Source organism: Chrysochloris asiatica, unplaced genomic scaffold (genome assembly GCF_000296735.1).
Source record: "Chrysochloris asiatica unplaced genomic scaffold, ChrAsi1.0 scaffold00015, whole genome shotgun sequence".
Taxonomy (NCBI): Eukaryota; Metazoa; Chordata; class Mammalia; order Afrosoricida; family Chrysochloridae; genus Chrysochloris; species Chrysochloris asiatica.
In genome coordinates this window covers 31,049,276-31,075,904 of record NW_006408533.1, presented here as the reverse complement: position 1 = coordinate 31,075,904, position 26,629 = coordinate 31,049,276, and the positions used below count along the sequence as shown (strand labels likewise).

At 43.6% G+C, this 26,629-nt stretch overlaps 1 protein-coding gene across 1 annotated transcript; it reads right to left on the bottom strand.

Moving 5' to 3' along the window:
• Positions 1–1,445: 1,445 nt before the first annotated feature.
• Positions 1,446–22,438, bottom strand: SLC14A1 (solute carrier family 14 (urea transporter), member 1 (Kidd blood group)). The gene is made up of 9 exons (XM_006835140.1): positions 22,292–22,438; positions 17,641–17,791; positions 16,723–16,912; positions 13,550–13,678; positions 11,499–11,691; positions 10,810–10,957; positions 10,500–10,634; positions 3,923–3,972; positions 1,446–1,655 (listed from the first exon to the last, which is right to left on the bottom strand). Exons 1-9 carry the CDS (start codon positions 22,436–22,438, stop codon positions 1,446–1,448), a joined length of 1,353 nt encoding a protein of 450 aa, XP_006835203.1.
• Positions 22,439–26,629: the final 4,191 nt, after the last annotated feature.

The window sequence follows — 26,629 nt, the reverse complement described above, 5'->3', positions numbered from 1 at the left end:
CTGTTGCTGTTGTGTGGGCTCATAGAAACGCTAGAGGACAGAGCAGAACAGCCTCTCAGGGTTTTTAATGCTGCCATCTTTATGGACACAGACTCCACATCTTTCTCCTGCGGAGTGGCTGGTGAGTTAGAACCTCCTGCCTTTTGGTTAGGAGCTGAGTGTCTAACCACTCACTGGGCTACCAAGGCTCCTTATAGAGTTGATAATCTTAAATAATAACAAAAAGGTCTCAGAATCCTTACCCGTATTTGGTGGTTCAGATGTCATTGGCTTCTGAGACAGAATATTTTGAATGTGCAGAAAATATATTTCTTTTTTTTTTTAGGATAGAAACATAGTAACTTCTGGATTGTGGACCACAAGTTTGGTGGTTCAAATCCACCATATGGTCCTCAGACACCCTGTACAGGGTTGCTATGAGTTGGAATAGACTCGACTGCACAAAACAACTTCAACAATGATAACATCCATGAGCAATATGATCTTAACTTTCAGTCTTTATCACATATAAGATATTCTTAAACCCAGAGCCAATGGCTACAACATACTGAATGTAGCTAATGTCATTGAAGTGTACCTGCTAAAATGATTGAAATGGCAAATGCTTGGTTACATTTTGCCACAGTAAGATAAAAATGTTAAAAATAAAAAAGAGCCAATGGATTTTGGTGACTTGGTTCTATCATTTGTCACCACTCAGAGCGTTTTCTAAATAAGCAACTTTTCTTTAATATCTCAAAACTGGTTAAGCTAGGAGCTTCTCTTATGGAAAGCAACTCAATTCTCTAAGAAAAAGAAAAAAACAAAAACAAACTCCATTTTAAACATTCTTTACAATCGCCAAGAAAAATGGCAATAGGGAATAGTTTCTGCCTTCTGCAACCTGATCAGTCTAAGGAAATCCAATCATCTTCCAAGTTAAGAGAATGCCTGCCCACAATGGACAGTGTTGAGGCTGTTTCTGCCTAAGAACTGAGGAGTGAGCCATCAGCCCGCGCCCTTGAGATGTCTACCACAGCTGTAATTGATTAAAAAGTCAACTGCTGATTGGAAAGGTCTGTGTTGACTTTGATTTTGTGGCTCTGAATTCCATTCACTTAAGGCTTGGTTGGTTTATAGAGCTTAATTTTTAATACTGTTAACATCATCCAGCTGACCAAACACCAAGACTATCAATAAATATCAATAATTAGCTCCAGTCTCACTTGCTCTCTCTGTTGGAGCATTTTGACTTTATAAATACGTTACAGTCTTAGTCGGCTCCAACCCCCCACTGTGGTTTAAAATTCCATAGCCCGAGCATGTCACTGTAGGAGTCTCTTATATGCTTAGGGGTATCCCCTGGAGTCTAAAAGGAAAATGAGCACATAAGAACAGACCGTCAATGAGTTAGTAGGAAGTTGTTACTTAGAAAACAAGAAGAATCAGCTGGTCGGAAATGACTCTTAACTCAGGACCATGACTCCGGACGAATGCTGCTCTTGAAAAGGGCTTTCAACCGTCTTTTTCTTAACTTCCAGGTAGACGATGCGGTTTTGTTCAGGATAAGTGACGTTGCTGAGGGGCATCCTGTAGATGTTGGGGTTTTTCGTGGTCATCAAGAGGAACAATGTCGTAGCTAAACAGAAGGGCCAGGTACAAGCTGGTAGTCCAACCTGGGGAAGACAAGACGTTCCTTTGAGATCCCACTGAGTGGAAAGCTAACCTCACAGTCTTCCCATCCCTGTGTTGTCACTCAACCCGAGGGATGAGTCACGGAGACATCTCTACTTTGCTTATGCCCATGGAGACTGAATCTAAGATCTCAGAAGAGGTAACAGTTGAAATGTTTCCATGCATTTTTTTTGGGTGGACAGCCATGTCTCTAGGTTGTATGTCTGTGATAGTTAAAGTTTTGTGTCCACTTGGCTGGGCCTAGATTCTCAGTGGTTTAGCAGTTAAGGTGCAGTCATCACCTCCATGATGAGATCTAATTGACATGATACAGTCACTCTCCTGGTGGGATCTGATGTGATCAGCTTGGATCTGACATAATTATCCTATGTTGTAAAACCTCAATTCTATGATGTGAATGAGGACAGATGCCATCTACAGGGTTAGATCGTATTTTGAGTCAATCTCTTTTGAGATTAAAAAAAAGAGAGAGAAATGAGCAGAGAGAGAAGAACCCACTACCACCAAGAAATAAAAGCCAGGAGCTGAGTGTGTCTTGTGGACCTGGGATCCCCGCACTGTGAAGCTCCTAGATCCAGGGAAAGATTGTTGCCAACACACATGGAGATCTCCAAAGAATGTTGGGTCTACCCAGGCTGAAAGGAGACTTGGACCCTTTTCCTGAGCTAGTGCTCTCATTTCTGAATTCTAGCCTCCCAAATTTTGAGAGCATCAGTGTCTGCTTGTTAAAGCTTTTCATTTGTGGTATTCTGTTATAGCAGCACTAGATAATGAAGATAGCTGTATGTCTTTCCCTCTTTCTGAAACAATCAGATAATTTGAGCACACACCATGCCCATAAAGCCACCTCTTTGCAGCTAGCCCATGGTGGTTTCTCTCTTCTTGACTTTCACCTAGGCCAAGTCTGGGTTCTTATTTGCTTCATTTCTTTCCATTCTGTCCCCAAGATAGACTCTAAGCTCTTTGACAATAGGTCCTTTTGTGCTGTCATGCAAACCTGAACACATTCCATGCACTTGGTCAAGTCTGGCCTTAAGCATGGAGCCCTTGAGGGGTGATGGAGTACAGTTTTAAAAAGTACAGATGCTTAAACCCTGGTAGCACTATCGGACTAGCACTGGACTGCTAACTGCAGGGTTGGCAGTTCAAACCCACCAGCTGCTCCTCGAAAACACTATGTAGGGTTGGTATGTGTCAGAACGGACTCAATGGCACTTAACAACAAAGCCACCTAGAAGACCCACTGTTTCAGAAACTCCAAGGGTTGGAGTCTGTATTTTTCTCAATCTTCCCATCTGACTTTGTTATTTAGCCTGCCCAGTTCTGATCATGGACAGATATTTTTGAAACTTTAGTGAGATGTGAAGCCCCCACAATGCTCTAATGTACCTCCCCATCATGCTGGTCAGGGGGACTGGACCTCTACCATGAAAATATTGTGTCCCCTCTGCTCTGTCAGACCATGACCACATCAACATGGACTGGATTATCAGAAAGTGGCCATGGTGGTGGCAATGGTGTGTGGGGAAAAGACAAAAGTTGGGGACACAAAGCATGGAACCCAGCTGGGATATCCCACTGAAAGGTGGGAGATTCCGGAACATGGATTCATTGGGCTTCTAGGAGAGAGAAAGGAGAAGGTCAAAGGGCAGGAGGACAGTAGAGCAAAAAAAGAAAAAAGCATGGCAGAAGGAGCTGGCAATGATTTTGCTTACTAAATAATTCAACCAGGACCTAGACCTGGATCCCACTGATGAATGACTATGAAATAGGCAATAAGCACAAATTTTGACTAATTAAAAAAAAAAAAATCACATATTTGAATCTTCAGCTGATTCTGCTTCTCCTTTCCTGATTTCTCAAATACATAGTCCTGGCTTTCTGTTTAAGGAACAAATATCCTGGCTTTTTGTTTAAGAAACAGATATTCTAAAGTCAACTTCCTGATGCTCAAGAATTAGACTATAAAGTTGATAATATGTTATGTAACCTGAGTCTCACTTCTTAAACCAAGCAGTTTGATATTTTCAACATGCCCAGTGATGATGATTTGGACTGAAGTTTACTGGTGCAGCTGGATGATAAGAGAGGACAGACGGGTCAAGAAGAGGGGACAGTCCTGGTTATCTCTCACAGGTGTGGAGGCCATCACTGGCTACCACCCAGCTGTATCGTCAGGAGGCCTTCCCTGTAGCTGAGAGCTCTAAAACCAATCTTACTGATGATAAAGAGAGTAAGGCCAACTCACCACAGCCATCACGTGTACCATGCCGATTCCAAGGTAGGCAGTGAACAGAGCTGCGAACGAAACGAAAGAGCAATGCTTGGTCAATGGATTTTCTCATCACAGGAAAGATTGTCATCCAACATGAACCATCTGGCATGTATATTTCTGCCCTGCACCAGCTAGCCTGGCATGGTGGTTATAAGTACAAGTCAGAAGCTTGTAAGTCAGAAACCCTGGGTTCAAATCCTGGCTCTATCACATAGGAGCTTGGTAACCACCAGCAAGTTATCAGGAGCCCTGATGGAGCAGTGGTTAAGCGCTTGTCTGCTGACCTACACACTGCTTTGAGGGAGAAAGATGTGGCCATCTGCTTCTGTAAAATATATACAGCCTTGGAAACCCTACGGGGAAGTTCTACTCTGCCCTAGAGGGTTGTTCTGAATTAGAATCAGCTCCATAGAAGTCGTTGATTTGGGTTTAACTCCACATTTCCCTATCTGTGGAATGGAGGTAAAATGATTAACTCCCTCACAGGGTGGTTGTTGTTGTTATTAACCTTCTTCTTGCATAGGGTTTCTGAGGCTGTAAATCTTTGTGGGCGCAGAAAGCCTCATCTTTCTCATATAGAGTGAGTGGCCTGTGGGCTCAAACTACCATCCTTGTAGTTCCCAGTCCAGTGTTTATCCTACAGAGCCACTGTGTTCCCTAAGCATAGCTGAATTAAAATGAATGAACATTTATGGATGTTTCTTGAGTTAGCATGGTCTTTATATAATTAATCTCAACGTATCTAGGATTCTGTTTTTAGGTGTCATTGAGTTGGCTTGAACCAATAGTGACCCTGTGTATAACAGACTGAAACCCTGCCTAGTCCTCTCCCATGCGCACGGTTTTTGTTAGACTTCAGTCTGTTGCTGTAGTTAAGCCCACTGCAGCAGCCACTGTGTCAATCCATCTCATTGGGGGGGGTCTTTTTTGTTGACTCTCACTTTACCAAGCATAATGTCCTTTCCCAGAGTCTGGTCCCTTCTGATGACATTTCCAAAGTATGTGCGATGAAGTCTTCCCATCCTTGCTTCTCAAGAGCATTCCGGCTTTACTTCTTTCAACACAGATTTGTTTTTTTTTTTTTTTTGACAGTCCAGGGTACTTTCAATAGTCTTCACCAACACCATAATTGAAATGCATTAATTTTTTCCTCAAAGTGTTCAGCTTTCACGTGCATATGAAGTGGTTGTAAATATCATGGCTTGTGTCAGGCCCATCCTGACCCTTAAAGTGACAGCTTTGCTCTTTAACTTGTGCAGCAGATTTGCCCAATGCAATATGTCACCTGATTTCTTGAGCAGTGCTTCCATGAGCACTGATTGTGGATTCAAGTACAATGAAATCCTTGACAATATCAGTCTTTTCTCTATTTATCATGATGCTATGTATTGGTCCAGTTGTTTTCTTTACACTGAGTTGTAATCTATACTGAAGGCTATATTCTATCATTATAAAAAATCATGGTATAAAAGAATCGAAAAGTAACAGCTAGAGATCAGCAGCAACTGAGCACGAATATGGGATTTCTCTTCATTTCCCAAACACCATTAAGGCTGGCAAAGAGGTCAAGGAATAAGCATGCCATGTTTTTATTTACTTTGAGGAAGCTAGAATCGTAGTGTGGGTGATTTCAGTGTGACTCTCACTGCAGTGTTGCTGTGGAGTGTTTTTCCACTCATAGTGATGCCACGTGACAGAGCAGACCTGCTCCATAGACTTTGCTTGGCTACGATCTTTACAGAGGCAGATCGCTAGGACTTTCACCCATGGAACCACTAACCTTTTGGTTCAGGGAAGCCTTCAGGTATCTCAAGGATAGTGGAAGAGTGACCTTCATATCATGGCCACACAACCACTCAGGGTCCCAGTGCTCCCTGATAGACTAGATGGCTAATCTATCTAAATGACAGACTCAGCATCTAGTATTCCTGGTGAAAATCATGTCACCTAGAAAAGCACTGGACTGCTAACTAAAAGATTGGTGGTTCAAACCTACCAGCCACTCCTTGGAAACACTATACAGTTTCTGAGTTGGAACAGACTCGACAGCACTTAACAACAAAGGAGTCCTGATGTGACGCTGTGGGTTAATGCTCTGGACTGCAAAGTCTGTTTGAACCTCAAGGTCGGCAGTTCAAGCTCACCAATTGCTCCTAGGAAATACTATACAGGGTCGCTATAGGTTGGAACCTACTCGACAACACTTAATAACGCCCTGTATGAAGGTGTTTCTGGGTGGGTTGAATATGAATGGTTAAGCACTCAACTATTAACTGAAAGGTTGGTGGTTCAAACCCACTCAGATGTACCTTAGAAGAAAGACCTAGTGTTCTGTTCCCAAAAGGTCACGGCCCTGAAACTCCCAGAGTACAGCTCAACCTGATATGTCAATCACCCTGATGGCAAAGTGTTGTTTGGCTTTACTCTTGGGTGAGAGACAGGAAATGGCAGGAGGGACCTTGTGAGCATCACATACTTCACTATAGACTTCTATCGTTTTATCAGTATTTTGCCTCCTTAGGAGTTCTGGTAGCATAGTGGTTATGAATCAGGCTATGAGCCGCAAGGTCAGCAGTTCAAAACTACCAGCTGTTTCCCAGGAGAAAGATGAGGCTTTCTGCTCCTGTAAAGATTTACAGCCTCGGAAACCCTATGTAGGGTGGCTCTGAGTCGGAACTGACTCCATGGCACATAACAACAACAACAACTCTGATATTGGTCAGTAGTACTGAATTCTTCCGTATCTGAATTGTGCTGTGCTAGTTAGAAGAGTTGGTCTTTGTAACAAATCACTGAATTTCTCTGAACCCCTGTTTTATCATCTGTCAACTGGAAATCTGAGGACAGGAAGGTGATAGAGCCCAAAGGAGCTCATACATTTCCATGAACAGCAACAGCAGCAGCTGTAAGTCCATATCTGTCACCACGGGACTGAGATACTGCTCTGAACAGATGGCACTCATGGCCCAAGTTTTGCCCCATTTCATCAATTTTTTTTTGCATTTCATCTATTCAACAAATATTCATTCAAATAGTCATTGGCCCTCGGTTAAGAAACACTCAGTGCCTTCCTCTTGAGTACCAGGTCTTCCCCTTCCTCGGAGCACAAGATGCCTTGTTGACATCTCTCTTGTTTTAATGCCTGTTGCACTTACAAGGCATATTGGGGATGCTTTTATGTTTCATACTGTTCTGAGGTGAACTCCAATTATACATTATTTTTGTTTTCATAGTATGAAGGTCAGTAGGTGACAATCCATTAAGACTTGCTGCGTCAGACTGGGAAAATTTGACATCAGAGGTAAATATTCCATATACAACACTCAGTTTGTAGGCAATGAGCCAACGTTATCTACTGAGGGAGAGAAGAGACGGTTGAGTGTTGGAGGGAAGATTGGACAATGTTCCTTTCACCAGGCAGCCAGGTGCAAGTTCTACTATGATAATCCAGCCATTAAAATTGATACAAAATGTGTTTACAGTGTGTACTGATAACAAAGAAATTGAGAAATTCCCATGCCAAGTCATTTCTAGTTTAGAGGCACAGAACAAGTAGCAGTTTCCCAAGTCCTCTTTCTGATATGAAACCTAATAAAAGAACTTTGGAACTAATAAAATAACAGTTCTGAAATAAATGCTACTTGTTGACTTTGGTTGACAATATTGGTCCTTTATTTGGCAATTGAGATTTGCTTAATGAAAGGACTGGAGAGCTGTCTGAAAAATTCATGCCTGAAGACTAACTGTATTCCACGTGGATGAGAAAGGAACTTTCATCCACTGTTGGTGGCAGTGGAAACTGACATGACTGTTTTTGGGAATGCATTTGGCATCGATAAAAATGAAAGCTGACATTCCCTTTGATCTGCCAATTCTGCTTCTAGAAATTCCCTTAGCAGAAAGACTTTACCAAGTACACACGGATACTTGTGCAGAATGCTTCCTGTGGCGCTGTTTGTTACAGTTCCAAACTAGAAGCCATCTAAACTTCTCCAGCAAAGGAGGGCTGTGAAATCAAGTATCTACACCTGGCTACTGTACCATCTTAAACAGCAGAGACTCTCTACCTAGCAACAAACTGCCCATTCTTCCTTCTCTATCGCACTAGGAGACATGTCAGGGTAACCCTGGGCTCCCCTCCCCCTCAAACAGCTCAAACAGCTGATATCTAGGGAAAGGGAAGCTCACGTGACAGGAAGAGGAGACAACTGTGGAAAGCAAACTGCATGAAAGTTGAATGAGTGAATGAATGAATTAACAAGGTGATTAATAAACCCCAAACCAAATCCGTCGGCTGTTGAGTTGATTCCGACTCACAGTGAGCCAATGTTTTATAGCGAAGAACAGCGTTCCATGAGGTTTCTTGGCTGTAAATCTTACTGAAGCAAATGACCAGGCAGTTCTATGGTGGCGTTATCGAGTGGGCTTGAATTGTCAAACTTTCAGTTAAGCAGCTGAATGTGAACTGTTTGTACCAAGCAGGGACCGTTGTGGGTAAACATGGCTCCCCTTGTAATTACCAGAAAGAGCCCTCCTGGCACAGTGGGTTAAACATAGGGCTGCTAACTTCAAGGTTGGCAGTTGAAACCCAGCAGTCACTCTGCAGCAGAACAATGAGGCTGTCTGTTTCAGTAAAAATTTACCGTGTTGGAGACGCTCTATAGGGTCGCTATGAGTTGGAACTGACTGGCTGGCTGTGGGTTTGGTGTCTGGTTGTAATTAATATGGGAAACTCGTTAGCACCTTCAAATTCAAATCACTGGAGTTCTGTTTTCACCTAAGGACCCAAATACTACTATAGGTACCAATCAAGATGAGTTCCTAAGTGTGTCTTTTTGTAGATAAGTCAGAAAGCCTGTAAACAGTTCTTATTTAGGCTTACTTTAGTGCAAAGGGAGTTCTGGTAGCACAGTGGATTAAGTGTTGAGCTACTGATCGAATGGTTCAAACCCACCAGCTGCTCTGCAGGAGAAAGCTGTGGCAGTCAGTGTTTGTAAAGATTTATAGCCTTGGAAATCCTATGGAGCGATTCCCCTCTGACTGATGGGTTAGATGAACTGGAATTGACTTGGCAGCCGTGGGTTTGGTTTTTTAGGGCCCTTTCAGTGACTGAACAGCTAGCTGCAAATGCAGGAAGTGAGGACTCTGTTGAGAGTTGGGGGCCACTGTGCGAATGCTCTGGATTGCAAAGTCAGTTTGAACTGCAAGGTCACGGTTCAAGCTCACCAATTGCTCCTTGGAAACCCTACACGGGGTCACTATGGGTCAGAACTGACTCGATGGCACTTAACAACAACAATATAGTCCTGGTGTGGCACTTTAGGATAATGCACAGGACTGCAAGGTGGGTTTGAGCTGCTCCTTGGAAATCCCATACAGGGTTGTATGAGTCAGAACTGACTGGATGGCACTTAACAACAACAAAGTGCAGGTGTGGTGCTGTCCGATAAACACTGGACTGCTAACTGCAAGGTTGGTGGTTCAAACTCATCAGTTGCTCGTTGGAAACCCTATACCAGGTTACTACAAATTGGAACTGATTAGATAGCGCTTAACAACAACAAAGAGCAAGTAGAAGTTATCTGTATGTCAGACTTACATAACCCAGGACTTCCTGTAAAGGGAAGCAGCGTGGTGCAGTGCGTACCAGGATTACATCACTCACCGTCTGTGGCCTTATTCTTCATAGTTCAGTGGGAGGGATGAAGTACGGATCTCTGGAAGTGCCTCTAGCTCTGATGGTCTGAGTCTGACTAGTATACTAGATATCACAAAGGACTCAAGTGGGTTCTCAAAGTAGGGTCCCTGGAGCAGTACCAGCTGGGAGCGTGTTAGAACCCAATCTCCCTGACTGAATCAGTTATTTCCTTTTGGTTTCTTGGTTCAAACAATTAGTATGAAGAACACAGGAAAAATCAAGTTTCTATCCCCTCAAATCTACATGCTGCAGAGTGCTTAACGACATTTAGTGGTACAATCATAGAACGTTCCTTGTCTATGCAGGAGATGAGGCCGAGCTTTGACTCCTGGGCCAATGCACCGCATGGGTAGCCTCCAGCCATGTGTCAGTGGAGGCTTGCACGTTACTATGATGCTGAACAGACTTGAGAGTTTCTAGACTGAGATGAAGTAGGAAGAAAGGCCTGGCAATGTACTTTCAAAAGTCAGTTGATGAAAACCCCATGGAGCATAGCAGTCCGACCTGTACCTAGTTATGGATGCGATGCAGCACTGGGTAGCATTACTTTCTGTTGTCCACAGGCTCACCATGAGTGGAGCCAATTCCATGGCAACAAACAGCAACAATGGAATGTTTAATATGATTCAACTGACTCTCCTGCCTTCACAATGACCAGGAAGGCAGGCAGAGAAGACTTTACTTTGCTCAGACAGGAAGCCACTTGTCCTGGTTACACACTTAGATAGTGGGGGACCGTAACTAGAATCTCCTAATATCTCACTCACGGCCCTTTATGTTTGTCCTTGATTGTGATCACAGTCATGAGCACATCCTCTCCCCACAGCCCCCCAAGATGCCGAGAATACTCACCACAGGCAAGAGCCAGGAGGTGGGTTTGCCAAGTGAGGGCCATGAACATTCCTCCTATTGCAATGCATGCCAGGGAGCTGTTGAAACCCCAAAGTCCAGCGTAGATTTTTTCAAATGGAGCTGACAGGCTGAATCCTATTGGATGAGACAGGAGGACTCAGAGCTGAGCATTAAAATAGCAGGACATTTTGGAAGGAGCTGGAGAAGGGCTGGGTAGTTTCCCCCTCGGTCCCTTGGAAATAGAGACTCCAAGAAAGTTCCAGAGTATAGAAAACCGACTTAACGGCACTTAACCACAATGTCTGCCTACCTGCTGCTATCCCGAGAAACGATCCGATTGCAGCATGCAGACACATGAGCGGGGAGGACAGCAGAATTGCACACAGGAAAATGCCACCTGTCCATGGGTTGTCACAGCCATATATCTGACCCACACCCACGGGCACAGATTTTAATAACTGCAAAAACAATGAACAAAATGAGGCCACTAAAACAACTGGACAGAAACCCTCAGGACCCGCAGACACAGAACATTTACTTTCAGATTTAGCACAGCTTGCCTTTCAAAATCAACGTTGATCATTGTTAAAACCACTTGTCTCTTTTTAGCTACAGAAAGATCCCAGTCACTCATCTGCTTTAGTACCAGGGGTGGGCACGCACTTAGAACTTCTTCCCTAACACCTTCTCCACTTCTGAGTCTACTGCCTGCAGTACGCTTGGCCTTGATCAACAGAGAACCTACTTTCAATGAAACTAGCCCCTAGGGTTAGTGCTGCAGACAGAATTTGAGGAAAAGCTGAGGCAAAAATTAGTTTTGACCGAGTAAACATTTAAAAGTTTCTTAGAGTCCCAAAGCAACAGAATTTCTGCTTTATCTGTAGAAGGCAAGAAAGTCACCCTAGAGCTGGGAATCGGTTAGACTCTAATGGACTCTACTACTGTGCTCTGGGTGCCTTCCAGAGGCAGGGAGAGGGGAGACAATGATGTGAGCCTTACCTCTAGGGCATTGAGTTCAGACCAGGTGACCACAGGGATGGAGGTTACAGGTGGGAACGATTTGACCGGAAAGAAGGGATTGTAATGTCCTGTGGCTGCCAGGAACAGTGATAATGCCATGTTGAAAGGCAGAGTGAGGACAGGGAGGTCCCATTTGCAGAACACAGAGTTCAATGCACTGGAGAAGATTGGGCTAAAAAACAAAACAGTAGAGGAGAACACCTATGTGACAAGTCATGAGGACAAACCAAATCTCTATACTCTGGAGGGACATTCTTCCATCTACAAATATGCCCCTAGTGTTGGGCAACTTCCCATAAAAAGAAAACCTGGGACAAATCCTTCCAGAAAGAGAATAAGAGGGAAATTTGGACAAAGTCTCACAGGGAGAACACCAAGTGCCAAGAGAGTCAGAGATTGGAATATGATGTTTCAAACCCAGGGTACCAAGGATTGCCAGCAACCAGGGACTACTGGTGTGGCACAGTAGGATAAGCACTGGACTGTGACCCACAAAGTTAGCAGTTCAAACCCACAAGCTGCTCCTCGGAAACCCTATACAGGATTGCTATGGGTTGGAACCGACTTGACGGCACTTAACAAGAACAACAGCCAGACCTGGGAAGTATTCCCTCCTAGAGTTTTTAAGAGTCCCTGACTCTGCCGACACTCTGATTTTGAACTTCTGGTCTCCACAACTGTGAGAGAAGCAATATTTGCTGCTTTAATCACCCAGTTTGTGGGACTTTGTTAAGGCTGCCTGAGGAGACTCAGACAATAGTCCCTGGGCCTCTTTTGTTAACACTCACGTGTTGACCCAATCAAGGAGTTACATTTGAAGATCAGAACTGCAGATGATCTGCGTGTGGAAGGAGGGGTGATGAGCACCAACATCAGGTTTTAATTCTGGTTTTCAGAACAGGTTCAAGATTATCTCCTGAGGAGAAGGTGGTTCTGCCGGTGATCCTCCCCCACACACCTGTCCGGGGCGGTCCCCCCTTCAGACACTGTATATTGATTGTACTTCTCATTTTTATGGATAGTATTATTTTATATTCCAAATATGTTATAGTAAGAAAGAAATGTTTGCTTCTGGGGAAAGGATTTAAAACTGTGTCAACATATAGCAACTAGTTTAAAGGCTTTCTCATATTAGAAAAAGAGAACTGAGTCAAGGCTTTTTTTGGAAGGGGCAGGTGGGAAGGTTTGCTCATGTAGACACAGTAGTTGTCAAAGTGGAGACCCTGACCAACATCACCTGGAGATATGATAGAAATGCGAATTCTCAGGCCTACTGAATACTCAGACCTACTGAATACCCCATCCAGAAAGCTGGGGGTAGTCACTAGCACTCTGCGCTTTACCAAGTCCTCCAGGTAATTGCGATTTCCTCTTCAAGTTTGAGGACTGCTGAAGTAGGAAGTGTTTCTCAACTCTGGCTCTATTTCAGGATTACTTGGGGAACTTTTAAAAAAATCAGAAGAATCCGGTAATACCCTGGGACTGATTACATCAGAATCTTAGTGTGGAGAGAGAGAAGGCTACAAGCTCTTAAGGTGAAAGTGCAGGGGGTGGTGATACAGGGATTTTTGAGACATTCTGGTTTAGGGGAGGATTCCCTGAAAACAGTGTAATGCACTTAGCTGCTAATCAAAAAGTTGTTGTTATTGTTGGTAAATGCTGATTCGGTTCCAACTCATAGCAACCCTGCATAGGGTTTCCTAGGAGTGGCTGGTGAGCTTGAGCTTCTGACCAATTCACCAAGAAGCACCTTGGAAGAAAGGCTTGGCAGTCTGCTTTCAGTCAATGAGAAAACCCTAGTGAACACAGTTCTCCTCTGACACATGTGGGCTCACCATGAGTCAGAAGTGACTCGATGACCACTCGTACTGGTGTTTAAAGGGGATGTGGTAGAAGGATCAGACCTAAGGCCAAATAACTGGTTGTGAGGAAACTTACATCTTTTTAAATGGTTATTTCTGGTCTCAGTAGACATAATTGGACTCTATAGTTTAAAAACCAAAGCATTTTGACAACCAGGCCCAACTTACCAAGTCATGGACACAATAACGATGGGGAATAGCAGCCACCAGTAGTAGTCCCCCTTGTCTGAAAAGACCGCCATGAGAATTCCCACCAGGGTGGCATTGTAGCCGTGGAGCCCCGCGGCTATTGCTGACCTGTGGGCGAGAGGCAGAGCATGGACAGTCTGGGGGGCCACGGCTGGCTTTGCATCAAAATCACACTTGTAACTTCCAGATCGTTCTCATATGAGAAAATAGATTCTATTTGGATATTTACTTTAAGGGTTATGTAGGTCATCATACAAATATGAATAAAAACACAAGTAAACTATACATACATGAAAATACAAATGTGCACATTTAACCCCTTCTCTCCCCTCACACTGCCTCTCCTCCCTTACCCACCCCCAAGAGCATAGCTAAAAAAGACAGAATTCCAAAGTCTAAGGGGATGAAAGAGAAATTAGCAAGACAACACGCTCTACTTCCTTTTAATCTTTTCTGCAGAAAGTTATCATCATTTCTTTATGACATTAAGGGCCTCTGTCTTGAATAGAACTTTTACCTAGAAATGATTTCCTAATTTCTTGGTAAGAGATGAGATTCCTGAGATGTAAATTCACTTTGATAATGTCTCTGGTCCTATAAACATTAATCTTATTTGGCACACACTTTCATCTTCCTGTGCTGTCACTTTGTTTTCTTCAAATGTACATTTCCAGGTTATTACAAAGAAAAACAATTACTTTTCTTTTACTTGGCAAACTTGTTGTGTTGTGAAGTGCCATCAAGTTGGTTCTGATCCATAGCGACCCTGTCTAGTTTCCAAGGAGCAGCTGGTGAGCTTGAACCACCAACCTTGAAGTTCAAAAGGTGATGCAGTCTGGCGCATTAACCTACAGCGCCACACAAAGTTACTCCCATTTAATTATTGTATACTTAACACTTAATTCTTTATGTTCAACTTCATTTCCAAAGGTAAGTTTTCCTATAGGTAAGTTTTTATTCATGGCCAAAATTGTTCCAACTTTATAATTGGGAACTTAAAGTCCTGAGTGAGGAATGGGGGGACTTCTGTAGAATAAGGCACAAGGCTGACGAGCCAGCTCCCCAAGCCAGTGCTCTGAGTTGGCAATGCCTGGTATCATGAAGGGCGCAGGTTGACGTCCAGGAACCCAGGACTCAGCAGACCATGTTGGTGGGAGCTATGGACTTGTGAAGTGTGTGGGTGAGGTGGAATGCACAGCCCTAGGGGAGGATGATGGCAGCCAGGAGGGCTTGCAATGATGAGGCACTACTGGAGTACTTCTTGGCTGTTTTTAACCAGAGGTGGGAGGGTCCAGGGGTAGGAGGATAACAGTGCCACAGGCAAGATGATGTCAGGAGTATTTATCTGCTTAAAAGAAATCTGTACCTCCCTTGGTTAATTGCTAAGGACATGTGGGAGGTGATGCGTTTTGTACTGGTTTAGCCTAGGAAGTGATAAAGGGGTCCCTGGGGGGCACAAATGGTTATGTACTTATTACTAACCAAAAGGGTGTTGGTTCAAACTCACCTAAAGACAGCTGGGAAGACAGGCCTGATCTGCTTCCAAAATGTCACAGTCTTGAAAACCCTGTGGCATTGTACACTGGATGCATAGGGTTGTAGTGAGTCAGAACCTACCCGATGGCAATTAACAGCAACAGAGGAAGTAATAATGCTCTTCAGCAATTGGGAAATATATGATGAGAGTAGAAAACCATGCAAAGGCTTGTCCTTTCAATAAGACAGTGGGAGATTTAATGCTTAGTTGTTCAAGGATAAATGAATGGCACTTTCTCTAGCTTGTGAGATGCCATGATTAAAGAACTAGGATGAAGGGCATTTACTTAAAACCAAAGATGACCACTTTAATAGGTCCTTAAGACCAAGTAATGTACAGAGATTTGAAACTGAACTCATGTAAATGTGACTTGTTTTATAAATGATACCTGATAAAGGAAACGGGGTCAAGTTTCATTGGGGCCTGACAATGAAGGAATATTTAGTATGGTACAATTTTAGCCCACATCCGGAAACTGAAAGACGACTGTTTGTTGGTGTACATTGGAAAAGGGATAAACTTAGGATACAAAACTATCCCCTACAAGGAGCAGATCAGGTGCCTAGGACCCATGGCGGTGGTGGCTGGTGGCCGTGGAGTCGGTTCCGACTCATAGCGACCCTGTACAGGGTTTCCGAGGCTGTAAATCTTTAAATCTTTATGGGAGCAGAATGCCTCATTTTTCTCCCATGGAACAGCTGGCAGTTTCGAACTGCTGACCTTGCAGTTCGTAGCCTGATTTGTAACCATTATGCTACCAGTGCTTAGAGAGGAACATTTGCTAATTTTTTTCTTGACCACTTCCTCAGGCGATTTACAGGAGGAGTTATAAGATCATAGCTGCATAAGGGTCATCTATTGGACCTGACTCCACAGCACATGATCACCACTGCCACCACCGGTGATTATGCATTGATTCTGGACACCTGTGGGAGTCAGCTCATTACCTATTCCACGATAATTCAATTTATGAAGTACAAGCTATTTTGAACTTAACATATATTTTAGAAGATACCTCAAGCTTTCTAAATCAGAATCCAGTAATTCATCTCTATATGCAAGGAGCCCCGGTAGTGAAGTGGGCTGTGAGTTGGCCAGTTAACCGCAAAGTTGGCAGTTTGAATGTACCGGCTGTTCGACAAGAGAACATTTTCCGCCCCTGTAAAGATTTACAGCTTTTGAAACCCTGTACAGGGTTGCTATGAGTTGGAACCAATTCGTCGGCACACAGCCACCACCACCACCAATAACAACATCATAATTGTGGAAACACTATAATGAGGGTTATTAAACCACTAAGATTTTCATGAATACGTAAACATTTCTGTCCAAACAAAATGCTGGTGATAAATAATTTTAACAGTCAGTAAAGAAGCTTTGCTGGAAATTCCTTTGTAGCTTAGCTCTGATTATAAGCACTATCATGAGAATCTGGCATCATTGAGATTGATCACTGGGGCACCATGAGTCAAAGACTATAAATGGTTCTCTGATCTCTGACTAAAGGCAAATAGAGAGAGATCTGTGGAATAAAGGTTGTTTTTCCTGAGAAAGGAGTGGCATTATCATGTGACCCACGGTACCTGTCTTGACCAGTCCATGGCTGGCTTCCTACCTGTCTTGTCTAAGCAGCAATGCCGTCAGAGTAGATACCATAGTTGCCAAACAGCCAGTGAGAGTCAACCAGGGGTTCTGGACCAGAAGTCCCACCAGAATCAGGATTCCACTGATAGGGTTGCTGACAAACACCACTTGGGATAGGCCCCGAAGAACCCAGTCGATGAATTGAAGTATCACAGGCTTGTCTGTAAGAAATGAGACGGGCATGCCTGAAGACAGGGCCAAGGCTGATGATGTGTCTTCCCAACACCAGAACCTGCCCTGAGCAAAATCAATTACCTGGATGAAGGTGAAACCTAGTTTTGATGTTCCTTTAAACTTTTTCTCTCTGAATCCTTTGCTTCCTCAGTGGCACCCAGAACCCTGAAAAAACCCTGAAACTATTTATGCTTAACCCATTCCTAGTACCTAAACGTATGCCCCTGGCTGCTGTTGTGTGCTACTGAGTCAGTTCTGACTCATGGCAACCCTGTGTAGAGTTTCTGAGGAACAGCTGATGGGTTTGAACCACCAACATTGCAGTTAGCAGTCCAGGCTTATCCTACAGTGCCACACCAGGACTAGAACCTTCAGAAAGCAGTGAATGCACTTATTTAACATGTTCAGAAGTGCAGACTCTTAAGTCAAAGAAACATATTACTTCTAGCAAAATTTCAGGTGTTAAGTATAGAAATTATAGTGTTTCGCCAGATGTTTTTCTAGAATATGAGCAGGTCCCTGGCCCCGGCCACTATCTTCATTAAAATAATTAAAGATGTTTACTGGACAGTAGACGGGGGAAGCAGATAAATGGGGAGGAGAGAGATAGGTAAAAAAGGTTAGGTCATTTAACAAAAGGGGTAAGTAAAAGGGTGAACAATCCATTCCCCCAAAGCTGCTTCTCCCATCTCTCCCAGGGATGGAAGAGAAATACCTTTTAGCCAGTTAGCAAATTCTTTCATATCACCAGTGATGTAGCTAAGCGCCTTGGGGAGTTTCCCTCGACATGGTGCAACCTGGTTTTCACCATGTTCCCCTTTAACAATTGTAGGAGTGTCTTCCATGGCTGTGTCTTCCTCCAGCTCCTTGAGGAAAGAACACAGAGCTCATAAATGTCCTGTATGACAAACAGTCCAAATTGGTCAGCTTTAGGGTTGGTCACAGTGGCTAGAGAGGATGAGCTGACAGACCCTTCATCATGACCATGACGTCCTATGGGACCAAGAAGGCATCATATTCCTCTTGAAATATCAGCTCCAAATCTCTCACCACCCTTGTCATCAATGTTGTATCTAATGTGACTAAGAGATGGTCCTGTTCTTTTTATTTATAAAATTCCATTTCTAGTTCAACAAACATTTATTGAAGACCTGCTTCCTGTACTCTCAGAGCTCAGTTTAGGGGAGGAGACTGAAAGAGTTCATCTCCATATAATGAGTCTGTAATAATTCAGAAAGAGCTAGAATCAAGCACTGATTTTCATGCTCTCAATTAGAGGAGCAATATATCAGGTTGCAAAATGGTCTGCTCACTCATGCAAGACTACTTTCAAGAAAAGCAACCTTACAAAGTAAAAATTTCATTTCCAGCCCCCCGCCAAAAGGAAAAAAACGTTTTATTTTTAAGAATAGTTCGTGTGTGGAGAAGAGTCTAAGGAAACTCCCTCACATACTCTCTCCAAGTGAACTATTATTTGAAATTGACTTTATATCTTGCAACTGCTTCAGATACTTGTTACTTTTGGAATTCGTTTTAGAGATGTTTAAAGTTAGGCAAGAATGCTATTCCATAAAGGCATAGAAACTGGGAAGGGTGGAAGTGGGCAAAGTTGTTGACAATCAAAGACTTGTTATATAGGACTGCATATGAATGCAGAGGGAATCATTGTAATCAGGATGTTTTGGGAAAAGACTAATGTCAGCCATGACTTGTGTTTACTAGAAGGCTACTCACTTCTCATGATAAGTGTATAACAGGAAAATAACAAAAGCACAAGAATAGGTACCCTACAGACAAAGAATGAATGTTTCATTGTGCTGCTGGTTAATACAAAAGAATACCAATGATGAAATCCCAGAGGGAAGCAAAGGGTGAAGGGCAATAGCAAAACCACCTTGAATATGCAAGAAAACCCAAGTAAATGTGGCCATGTTAGTGTGAAGTAGGAAACACCAAACCACCAGGTCCTGGAGGTACACTTATGGGATGCTGAGGCCATAGTCACATAAGACACAACCAGACCCAGGAAATGCCCAAAGCCCATGCAGATAGACCAGCTCATCTTCTCCCTGTGGCCAGGCTGTGAACAGGGGGTCCTCATGGCTAGTTTTGGGTTTTGGTCCCCTCATTGTTCCTTTCACCATAGCCTACAAATATAGCTATTAACACATATAAAATAAAAGCTAAGTCCCAACCCTAGGATTTGCTCCCATTAATCCCAATATGTAAATCAAATGTGGGAAGCTGATTTTTAGCTGATAAACAATTGCACTTCAATTATAAGACTTCACTGCCCAACGATTACCCTGGTTTTAAATAGTAACACAGAAACATGAAATCTACTGTCATCAAGTGGGCTGACTCAGACTCACAGTCACTCTGTATAGGGTTTCCGAGGCTGTAAATCATTATGGGAACAGAAAGCCTCTTCTTTCTCCTAGAGTAGCTGGTGGGTTTCAGTCGCCAACCTTTTGATGAGCAGTCCAGTGCTTATCCTAGTGTCACAGGCTCTTTTTTTTAAAGCAGTGTTGTCATTGTTAAATGCTGTCGAGCCGATTCTGACTCATAGTGGACTTTTAGTGTGGCGCTGCCAGTTAATGCGGTAAACTGCAAAGTCGGTTTGGGCCGTAAAGGCCGCAGTCCTAACTCACCAGCTGTTCCTCGGAAACCCACCTGTACAGGGTCGCTATGAGTCGGATCCCGATTCAACTGCACTTAGCAACAACAACAGGGTTTTCAAAGAGTGGCTGGTGAGCTTGAACCACCAACCCTGTGACTCACATCAACCTTGTGGTCTAGCACATTATCCAGCAGTGCCATACGAGCAAAACCATTAATCGTTACAGAAAGTATGAGCTATTTATATATTTATATAAGGTACTTTAAGGAGCTCTGGTAGCGTAGTGGTTACGAATCGGGCTGCGAACCTTAAGGTCAGCGGTTCGAAACCACCAGCTGCTCCGCGGGAGAAAGATGAGGCTTTCTACTCCCGTAAAGATTTATACCCTCGGAAACCCTGTATAGGGTCACTATGGGTCGGAACCGACTCGACGGCACTTAACAACAAACATAAGGTACTTTACACCAAGCCAATTTCCTCTTTGCAGAACGTTAATGAGTATTTCAATGAATCTTTTCGTTAAGAATGTCTTAAACTTGGAAACTACCGGAGACCAGGAGCCAAAACCAAGTCTAAATGGAGCTCAGCTGTCCCCCTGGTTCAGCCTCTAAAATGGTTTGAATAAGTAAACGATTAGGAAAATTTGCTTTGTACTTCACGATCTTTCTCAGTGATGGCTAGCTAGCATTAATTTTCAGATTATCTCCCTCTTTAAACCTCTTCACTGAAACATTACTTGGTAAGTTCCTTCCTCAGTTACAGTGACTTATTTTCAAAATCACCTTGAAGTTACGAGAAGCATCAAGCACCAGTCCAGATGTTGATACAACTACCTGGAATTTCTGCAGGTGGGTATAATAAATCCTAGTGTGGTGCTGTGGGTGAATGCACTGGACTGCAAGGTCGGTTTGAACTGAAAGGTCAATGGTTCAAGCTTCCCAGTAACTCCTTGGAAACCCTATACAGAGTTGGAACCGACTCAACATCACTTAACAACAACAAACAACAAAGAGGCAGAATAATATGAAAATATTAAAATGGTTTTTTCCCCATAAACTATGGAAAGTATGAGCTATTTATATAATGTGCTTTACTAGGTATATGGAGCTCTGGTGTGGCGCTATGGATTAATGCGCCAGACTGCAAAGTCGTTTGAACTGCAAGATCGGCGGTTCACGCCCACCAGGTGCTCCTCGGAAACCCTATACAGGGTCGCTATGGGTCAGAACCGACTCGATGGCACTTCACAACAACAACAACAACAACAACAACAACTAGGTCTATGGGCTCTTATTCCAGAATAAACAAACTCATGCTCTCACAAATCAAGCACATATTTACTGACAGGGTTTTAAATACTCTACCACTTGAGAGATTTTGTAGATACAGATAGGAAATCCAGTAATAGAACTGACCAGACATGACTGAGAACCTGACTGGCCTGAGTGTCCTGCTGAACCATCCACAGTTAAGTAAGATCAAACTACTTTCGTCCAAATCCACAGCCTGGCATGTTGTTGCTGTTAAGTACTGTTGAGTCAGTTTCTACTCATAACCTGAATAGGGTTTTTGAGGTTGAAAGCCGCATTTTTCTCCTGTGGAGTGACTGGTGGGCTAGAACCACCAATCTTGTGGTGCACAGTTCAGTACTTATCTTATAGAGCCACAGCCTGGCATAGAGATGGCTGAACCCCATAGTCTGACCTAGAGAAGGCTTCTGGCAATTTGTGTCTCCAATACCCAAATCCTGGGATGGGTTGTATGGCTGGGACGCCCTAGGAAAGGGGTCTCCTCATGAGAGGGTTCTCTTTACTACTCCAGGAGAGCTGATTTCTGTTGTAGAACCCCATCCCCACCTGTTAAGGAGTTGATTGTGACTCATGGAGACCCCATGCGTGGCAGAGTAGAACTGCTCTTCAGGGAGTTTTCATGGGTGTGACTTTTTGAAAGCAAATTGCCTGATTTTTCTTTTTCCCCCTGAGGCACCTCTGGGTGGCTTTGAACTGCCAGCCTTTCAGTTGGTAGCCAATACTTAGCCGATGGGACTACCTAATCTCTGGAGCCTCTAGGCGCACTGACCACTTGCTTCACTCTTTGAAAACTCAGTTATGAGAAATGAGTGGCTTTAAGTTGTTGATTCTAGAAGTTTCTTTGGCTGGAAAATTTGCATTTCCTTAGGGAACTTCAGAATACTCATTCTCATTGGGCTACTGAGCCAGGACCTTTCACTGATGGAAACACTTCAATCTGAAGAAGTAGGCCACTTCATCTCAAGACAGAAGAGCAGGCAATCAAGCAAAGGGGGGAAACGAACACATTAGAAAAACAATCACTATAATTCTGACTCACAGTGATCCTGAAGGAAGGAGCAGAACTGCTTCCCTTGGGCTTCCTAAGTGGTAAATTTTTACAAGCAGAGAGGTCTTTCTCTCTGAGTGGCTGGTGGGTTCCAACCACTGACCTCCCAGTTAGCAGCCCAAGCTTAATCCACTGCACCACCAGGTATCACCCAGGCTGTCTTTCTAGCTTTACCATGGCTGTCAAAACTTCCTAGCTCAACCCTCCACCATCTAAAACCTCAAGACAGATACCATGTAAGTTACTGGACGAAGATCTCAACCACAGCCGCACCCGCTCAGCAGAGCTTGTTGACCCTTGATTCCCAGGCTTGTTCAGAAAAGGCACACCAGTTAAGCGCCCACCGCCGAGGTTCCCCAGTGCTAGAAGCTGCACGAAGGTATCATACCTGTTCCTCAGGCCCATAGGCAAGGGCCAAGCTTAGCCGGCCAAAGCCTCTGCGCGCTGCCTCACCGGCTCTATTTCCAAAAGGGTCCGTCCAAAGAGGACTATGAGGGGCGTCACCAGCGCCGCCAATCAAAGACTGTCCATTCATCCTTCCTTTCTTTCCGTACATGATAAAGGGTAAAAATATGTGAATCAGCAGGACGCAAGATGAAAGACCAGGGAGACAGGAGTGTGCCCACTGGGGGGAAAGGGGAGGGGGTGGGTCCCGATGAAACGTAGTACCGATGGAGACCTCTAGGGGGCACTGCGGCCACTATCGGCAAAGAGATCTTCAATAGTGGTAGTAGAAAAACAACAGAAAATGTTCCGTGGCATTTTTCCATAGGCAGGAGGTTGACAGGTCCGAAGCCTGTTCCTTCATCTCCCTCTCAAAGCACTTAAGAGCAAATCGTTAGGGTTCCAACTTGGGGACCAACACCAACACACAACAAGTTGGCCCAGTCTTGTTCTTTATGAAATGTGAGAACAGTAAGCAGTGGTCTGGGTTCCATTATCTGTAATAAGATACTAGCCACACTTTAAGTGAAACAAAACCCCCCATCCAAGACTGCTAGGTGACATTTTTTCTTTTATCTGAATAAGAATTCTTAAATATTGGAAATTATCTTATTAATAGCGAATAATGCTTGGTTGAATCCTACAAGTCAAGTAGCTTTTTATAAGGGGTTTTTAAAAACAAAAATAAAAACAAAAAAACCTCCATTGCATCTAACGATGTCCTTCCTTCACAAGTTTCAGAAAAGTTCTATGTGTCATATTCCCCACCCCACCCCTTAAAAAAATATTTTATTTCATGTTTACTCTCTTCTGTTGGTTTGGTATGAAGCTTAAAAACATATACTCTACCGGAGTGATGCAGAAATATCCACATTTGAAAATTATTTCTGACGTGTATTAGGAAAAAAAATGTATGAGTGTATATTTATTCATGGTAAATGATCAATCTAGTTGCCATGTCCACAGCTGTCTTCACGACCCTGAGACTTGAAGAATTAGACAGTGCGTGACCAGCACTACCAAGTGTTCTGAAAGGGATCACATTTGATGGTCCTATACAGAGTAGGGGAAAGGGGGAAGAAGTCATAAAAGAAATAAGGCTTTCTGGTCAGATACAGACTGGTAGAACCCCGAGACGATTGCCATTTGTCATCCTTAAGGTCTGGAACTGAACTCACCCCTGGGGCTCAATTTTCAGCCAAACAGACAGGTCTATAAAGGGAAAAATAGCACTAGTGAGGTACAGACACCTTAGAGTAATCAACTATATGAGATCAAAAAGGCAGTAGTTAGGGAAGGACAAGGGTTAGCCAAGAAGGAGGAATGGAAACAGAAACAAAGGAAGGAAGTGGGGGTAAGTGGCGCTATATTGTGGGGTTGCAATCAATCAGATGAAATAAATGTGTACACATTGTTGACTGTAGAACTGATGTCCAGCTCTGTAAACCTTCACTCAAGTCTCAATAAAAAGTGAAAAAATAATGTTCCGTTTAAGGATTGGATTATGTTTACTTTTGTTTAATGAAGAACAGTATTAAGAAACGGAATGGTGGGACTGTGTTTTTACACAAGGTTAAAAAAAACACAACAAAGTAGAAGAATCAAAGAAAAATGGAAGAAAGAGGCAAGCGAGGACTGTCACATTCTTTCAGTATAGACGTTCCCCGACTTCCTCCATCATGTGCATCTTGGAGACCATATTTTTGAGCTCAACGCAAACATTTCCTTAGAGTTCAGGGTAGAAAAAACTTGAAAATTTTGAGAGTGAGAAGGAATTTTAAAGTTGGCAAAGTTCAACCATTTACTGTATAGAAGAGAAAACTGAGGTGCAGAGTGGACCCCTGAGTTCACTCAGCAAGCAGCAGGCAATCAGCCTTTGGATGGTAAACCCCGGTGTTTCTTGCCTTCCAGTGGGGGGCAGGTAAAGTAATGCTGCCCAAGAGTCTATTCAAATCCACAGTCAGTGAGGGAGCAGTCATGTATGCCAGGGTCTGCAGTGGGGGCTAGGGCTCAGAGACATAATGGGCATAGCTTGTCTTCATGGCCACCTTGCAGTAAAGTTGGGTGGAGTAATCCATAACTAAGAATGGGCTCAGCCTGTCCCTAGTTTTACCCTGTGCACTTACCAGAGGCTTTGACTCTTTTGACCACCAAGCATGTCGCCATGCCTCAAGTGAGCCTCCTTCTTCTGTAGTAGTGCCATACCCACCACAAGTCCTGTGTGTGCCGACACCTCTACCCCAGGCCTATTCTGGAAGCTACATTTGGTAAGCGTTTCCAGCAGGAGTCCAAATGCACTTTTTACAGCACAGACCACTTAGTGCTCATCATTTTAATACAAGACAATATCAAGATTTCAGTCCAACAAACATTCTCTATTTTATTACACAACATAAAACTCATTCTTTTGTCAGCACATAATCGAAATATATGCAATTGAAAGGCTTCTATTGTCTGTACCTCATAATTACTTTGAAAAGTAAGAGAATCCTTTGGGTATCACTATAAAAGAAAGTATTCCAACATTCGCACTCTACCATAAAAAGGCTTACAGTACTGACGCTGATTTGGTACTTACAATAATCTTTATTTTAAGTAGTGTTTGATTTTTAAGTGGCAGGAAGTGTTCCGTGTTCTTTAAAGCTGTAATCAGAAACACAGAAGATACGGTCAGACATTCCTGATGAAAACACTCCCCTCCTTGAAGCCTGGAGGTCTGAATTCCACCTGCCAGAAAGTCCAGCTGCAAAGAAGCTGCTAATTCAGTGATTGTAAGGAGTCCTGGTGCTGTGCTGTGGGTTAATGCGCTGGACTGTAAGGTCAGCTTGAATCACAAGGTCAGTAGTTCAAGCTCACAAGCCACTCCTTGGAAGCCCTATACCTATAGGGTCGCTATAGGTCAGAACCTACTTGATGGCACTTAACAACAACAACATTCTCCTGATGTCCCAGGGTGGCACAGTTTGTGTTCAGGTGGTAACCAAAAGGTAGGAGGTTTGAGTCCACTCAGAGCATCCAGGAAGAAACGGTCTACTATCTGCTTCCCTCAACACTGGTGGTGATGGTGGCTGAGTGCCATTGAGTTGGTTCTGACTCAAACCCTGTATAGGGATTCTGAGACTGTAAATCTTCAGTCTCATCTTTCTCCCACGGAACTGCTGATAGATTCGAACTGCTGACCTTACTGTTAGCAGCCCAATTTGTAACTCATTATTATGGTACCATAGTGGTTATGAATCAGGCTGCAAACCTCAAGGTCAGCAGTTCAAAACTACCAGCTGCTCCGTGCGAGAAAGATGAGGCTTTCTGCTCCTGTAAAGATCTACAGCCTCGGAAACCCTGTTCAGGGTCGCTATGGATCGGAACCGACTCCATGGCACTTAACAGCAACAACGCTAGCAGGGCTTTTTCCCCTCAAGATTCTGACTGACAAGAAAGCCTCATGGAGCAGTTCTACAATGTACCACAAGGGGTCGCCATGATTCACGATCAACTCAATGGCACAGTCAACAGTAACAAAACTATAATCTCTTGATGGGTCTTCTCAACAGACCCCCTTCAGCATGGTATCACAAGAAGACCCCACAAAGCTATATCTTCTTTTGAGTCCTACATGGTGGTGCAACAGTACCCCATCTTTACTCAATTATTTCAGTACATCAAGTGGACATCTTGCCGCATAGCCTTTTCCACAGAGGGCTACAAACGCTGCTTCCAAAACCATGAAGAAACTCACTACATTTTCTATTCCAAGAGATATCCCCGGGCTTTGGTAAACTGCTTTCTAGTCAACGAGAACTAGTCAGTTCCAACCATCTGAAACATATTTCTCCATTAAAAAAATAATAATAAAGAGCTCTGGTGGCAACACAGTTAAGTGCTCAGCTACTAACTGAAGGTGGGTAGTTTGAAGGTACCCTGGCAATCTGTTCCCATGAAGATTAGTCTTGGGTGCCATGGAGTCAATTCCAACTCCAAGCCATCCTGCAGGGCAGAGGAGAGCTACCCACAGGATAATGGCGACAGTCAAGAAAATCTTATGGAGCAGTTTTGCTCTGTCTCATAAGGTTGCTTGGGTTGAAAATTGATTTGACGGCCCCTAACAACAACAACTAACAAAAGGGGGAAAAGAGCAGAAAGTTAGTGACGATTAAGAGGAGCCTCAAACAAAGCAGAGCTGGAAAAGGCAAGAGGCGGGTACTCACCCTGTGATCGGCTTCCCGGTGGCAGACAGTGCTGATAGAAAGAAGCCTGCTGAGAGGGCTCAGGAGGAGATAGTGTT

Coding starts and splice junctions, on each gene's coding strand:
- SLC14A1 (XM_006835140.1), bottom strand. CDS start 22,438: ATGAATGGACAGTCTTTGATTGGCGGCGCTGGTGACGCCCCTCATAGT. Junction 17,792..22,291: donor CCTATGGGCCTGAGGAACAG/GTATGATACCTT, acceptor TCTTTCCTCAAG/GAGCTGGAGGAAGACACAGC. Junction 13,679..16,722: donor TTGCTGCTTAGACAAGACAG/GTAGGAAGCCAG, acceptor TCTCGCCCACAG/GTCAGCAATAGCCGCGGGGC.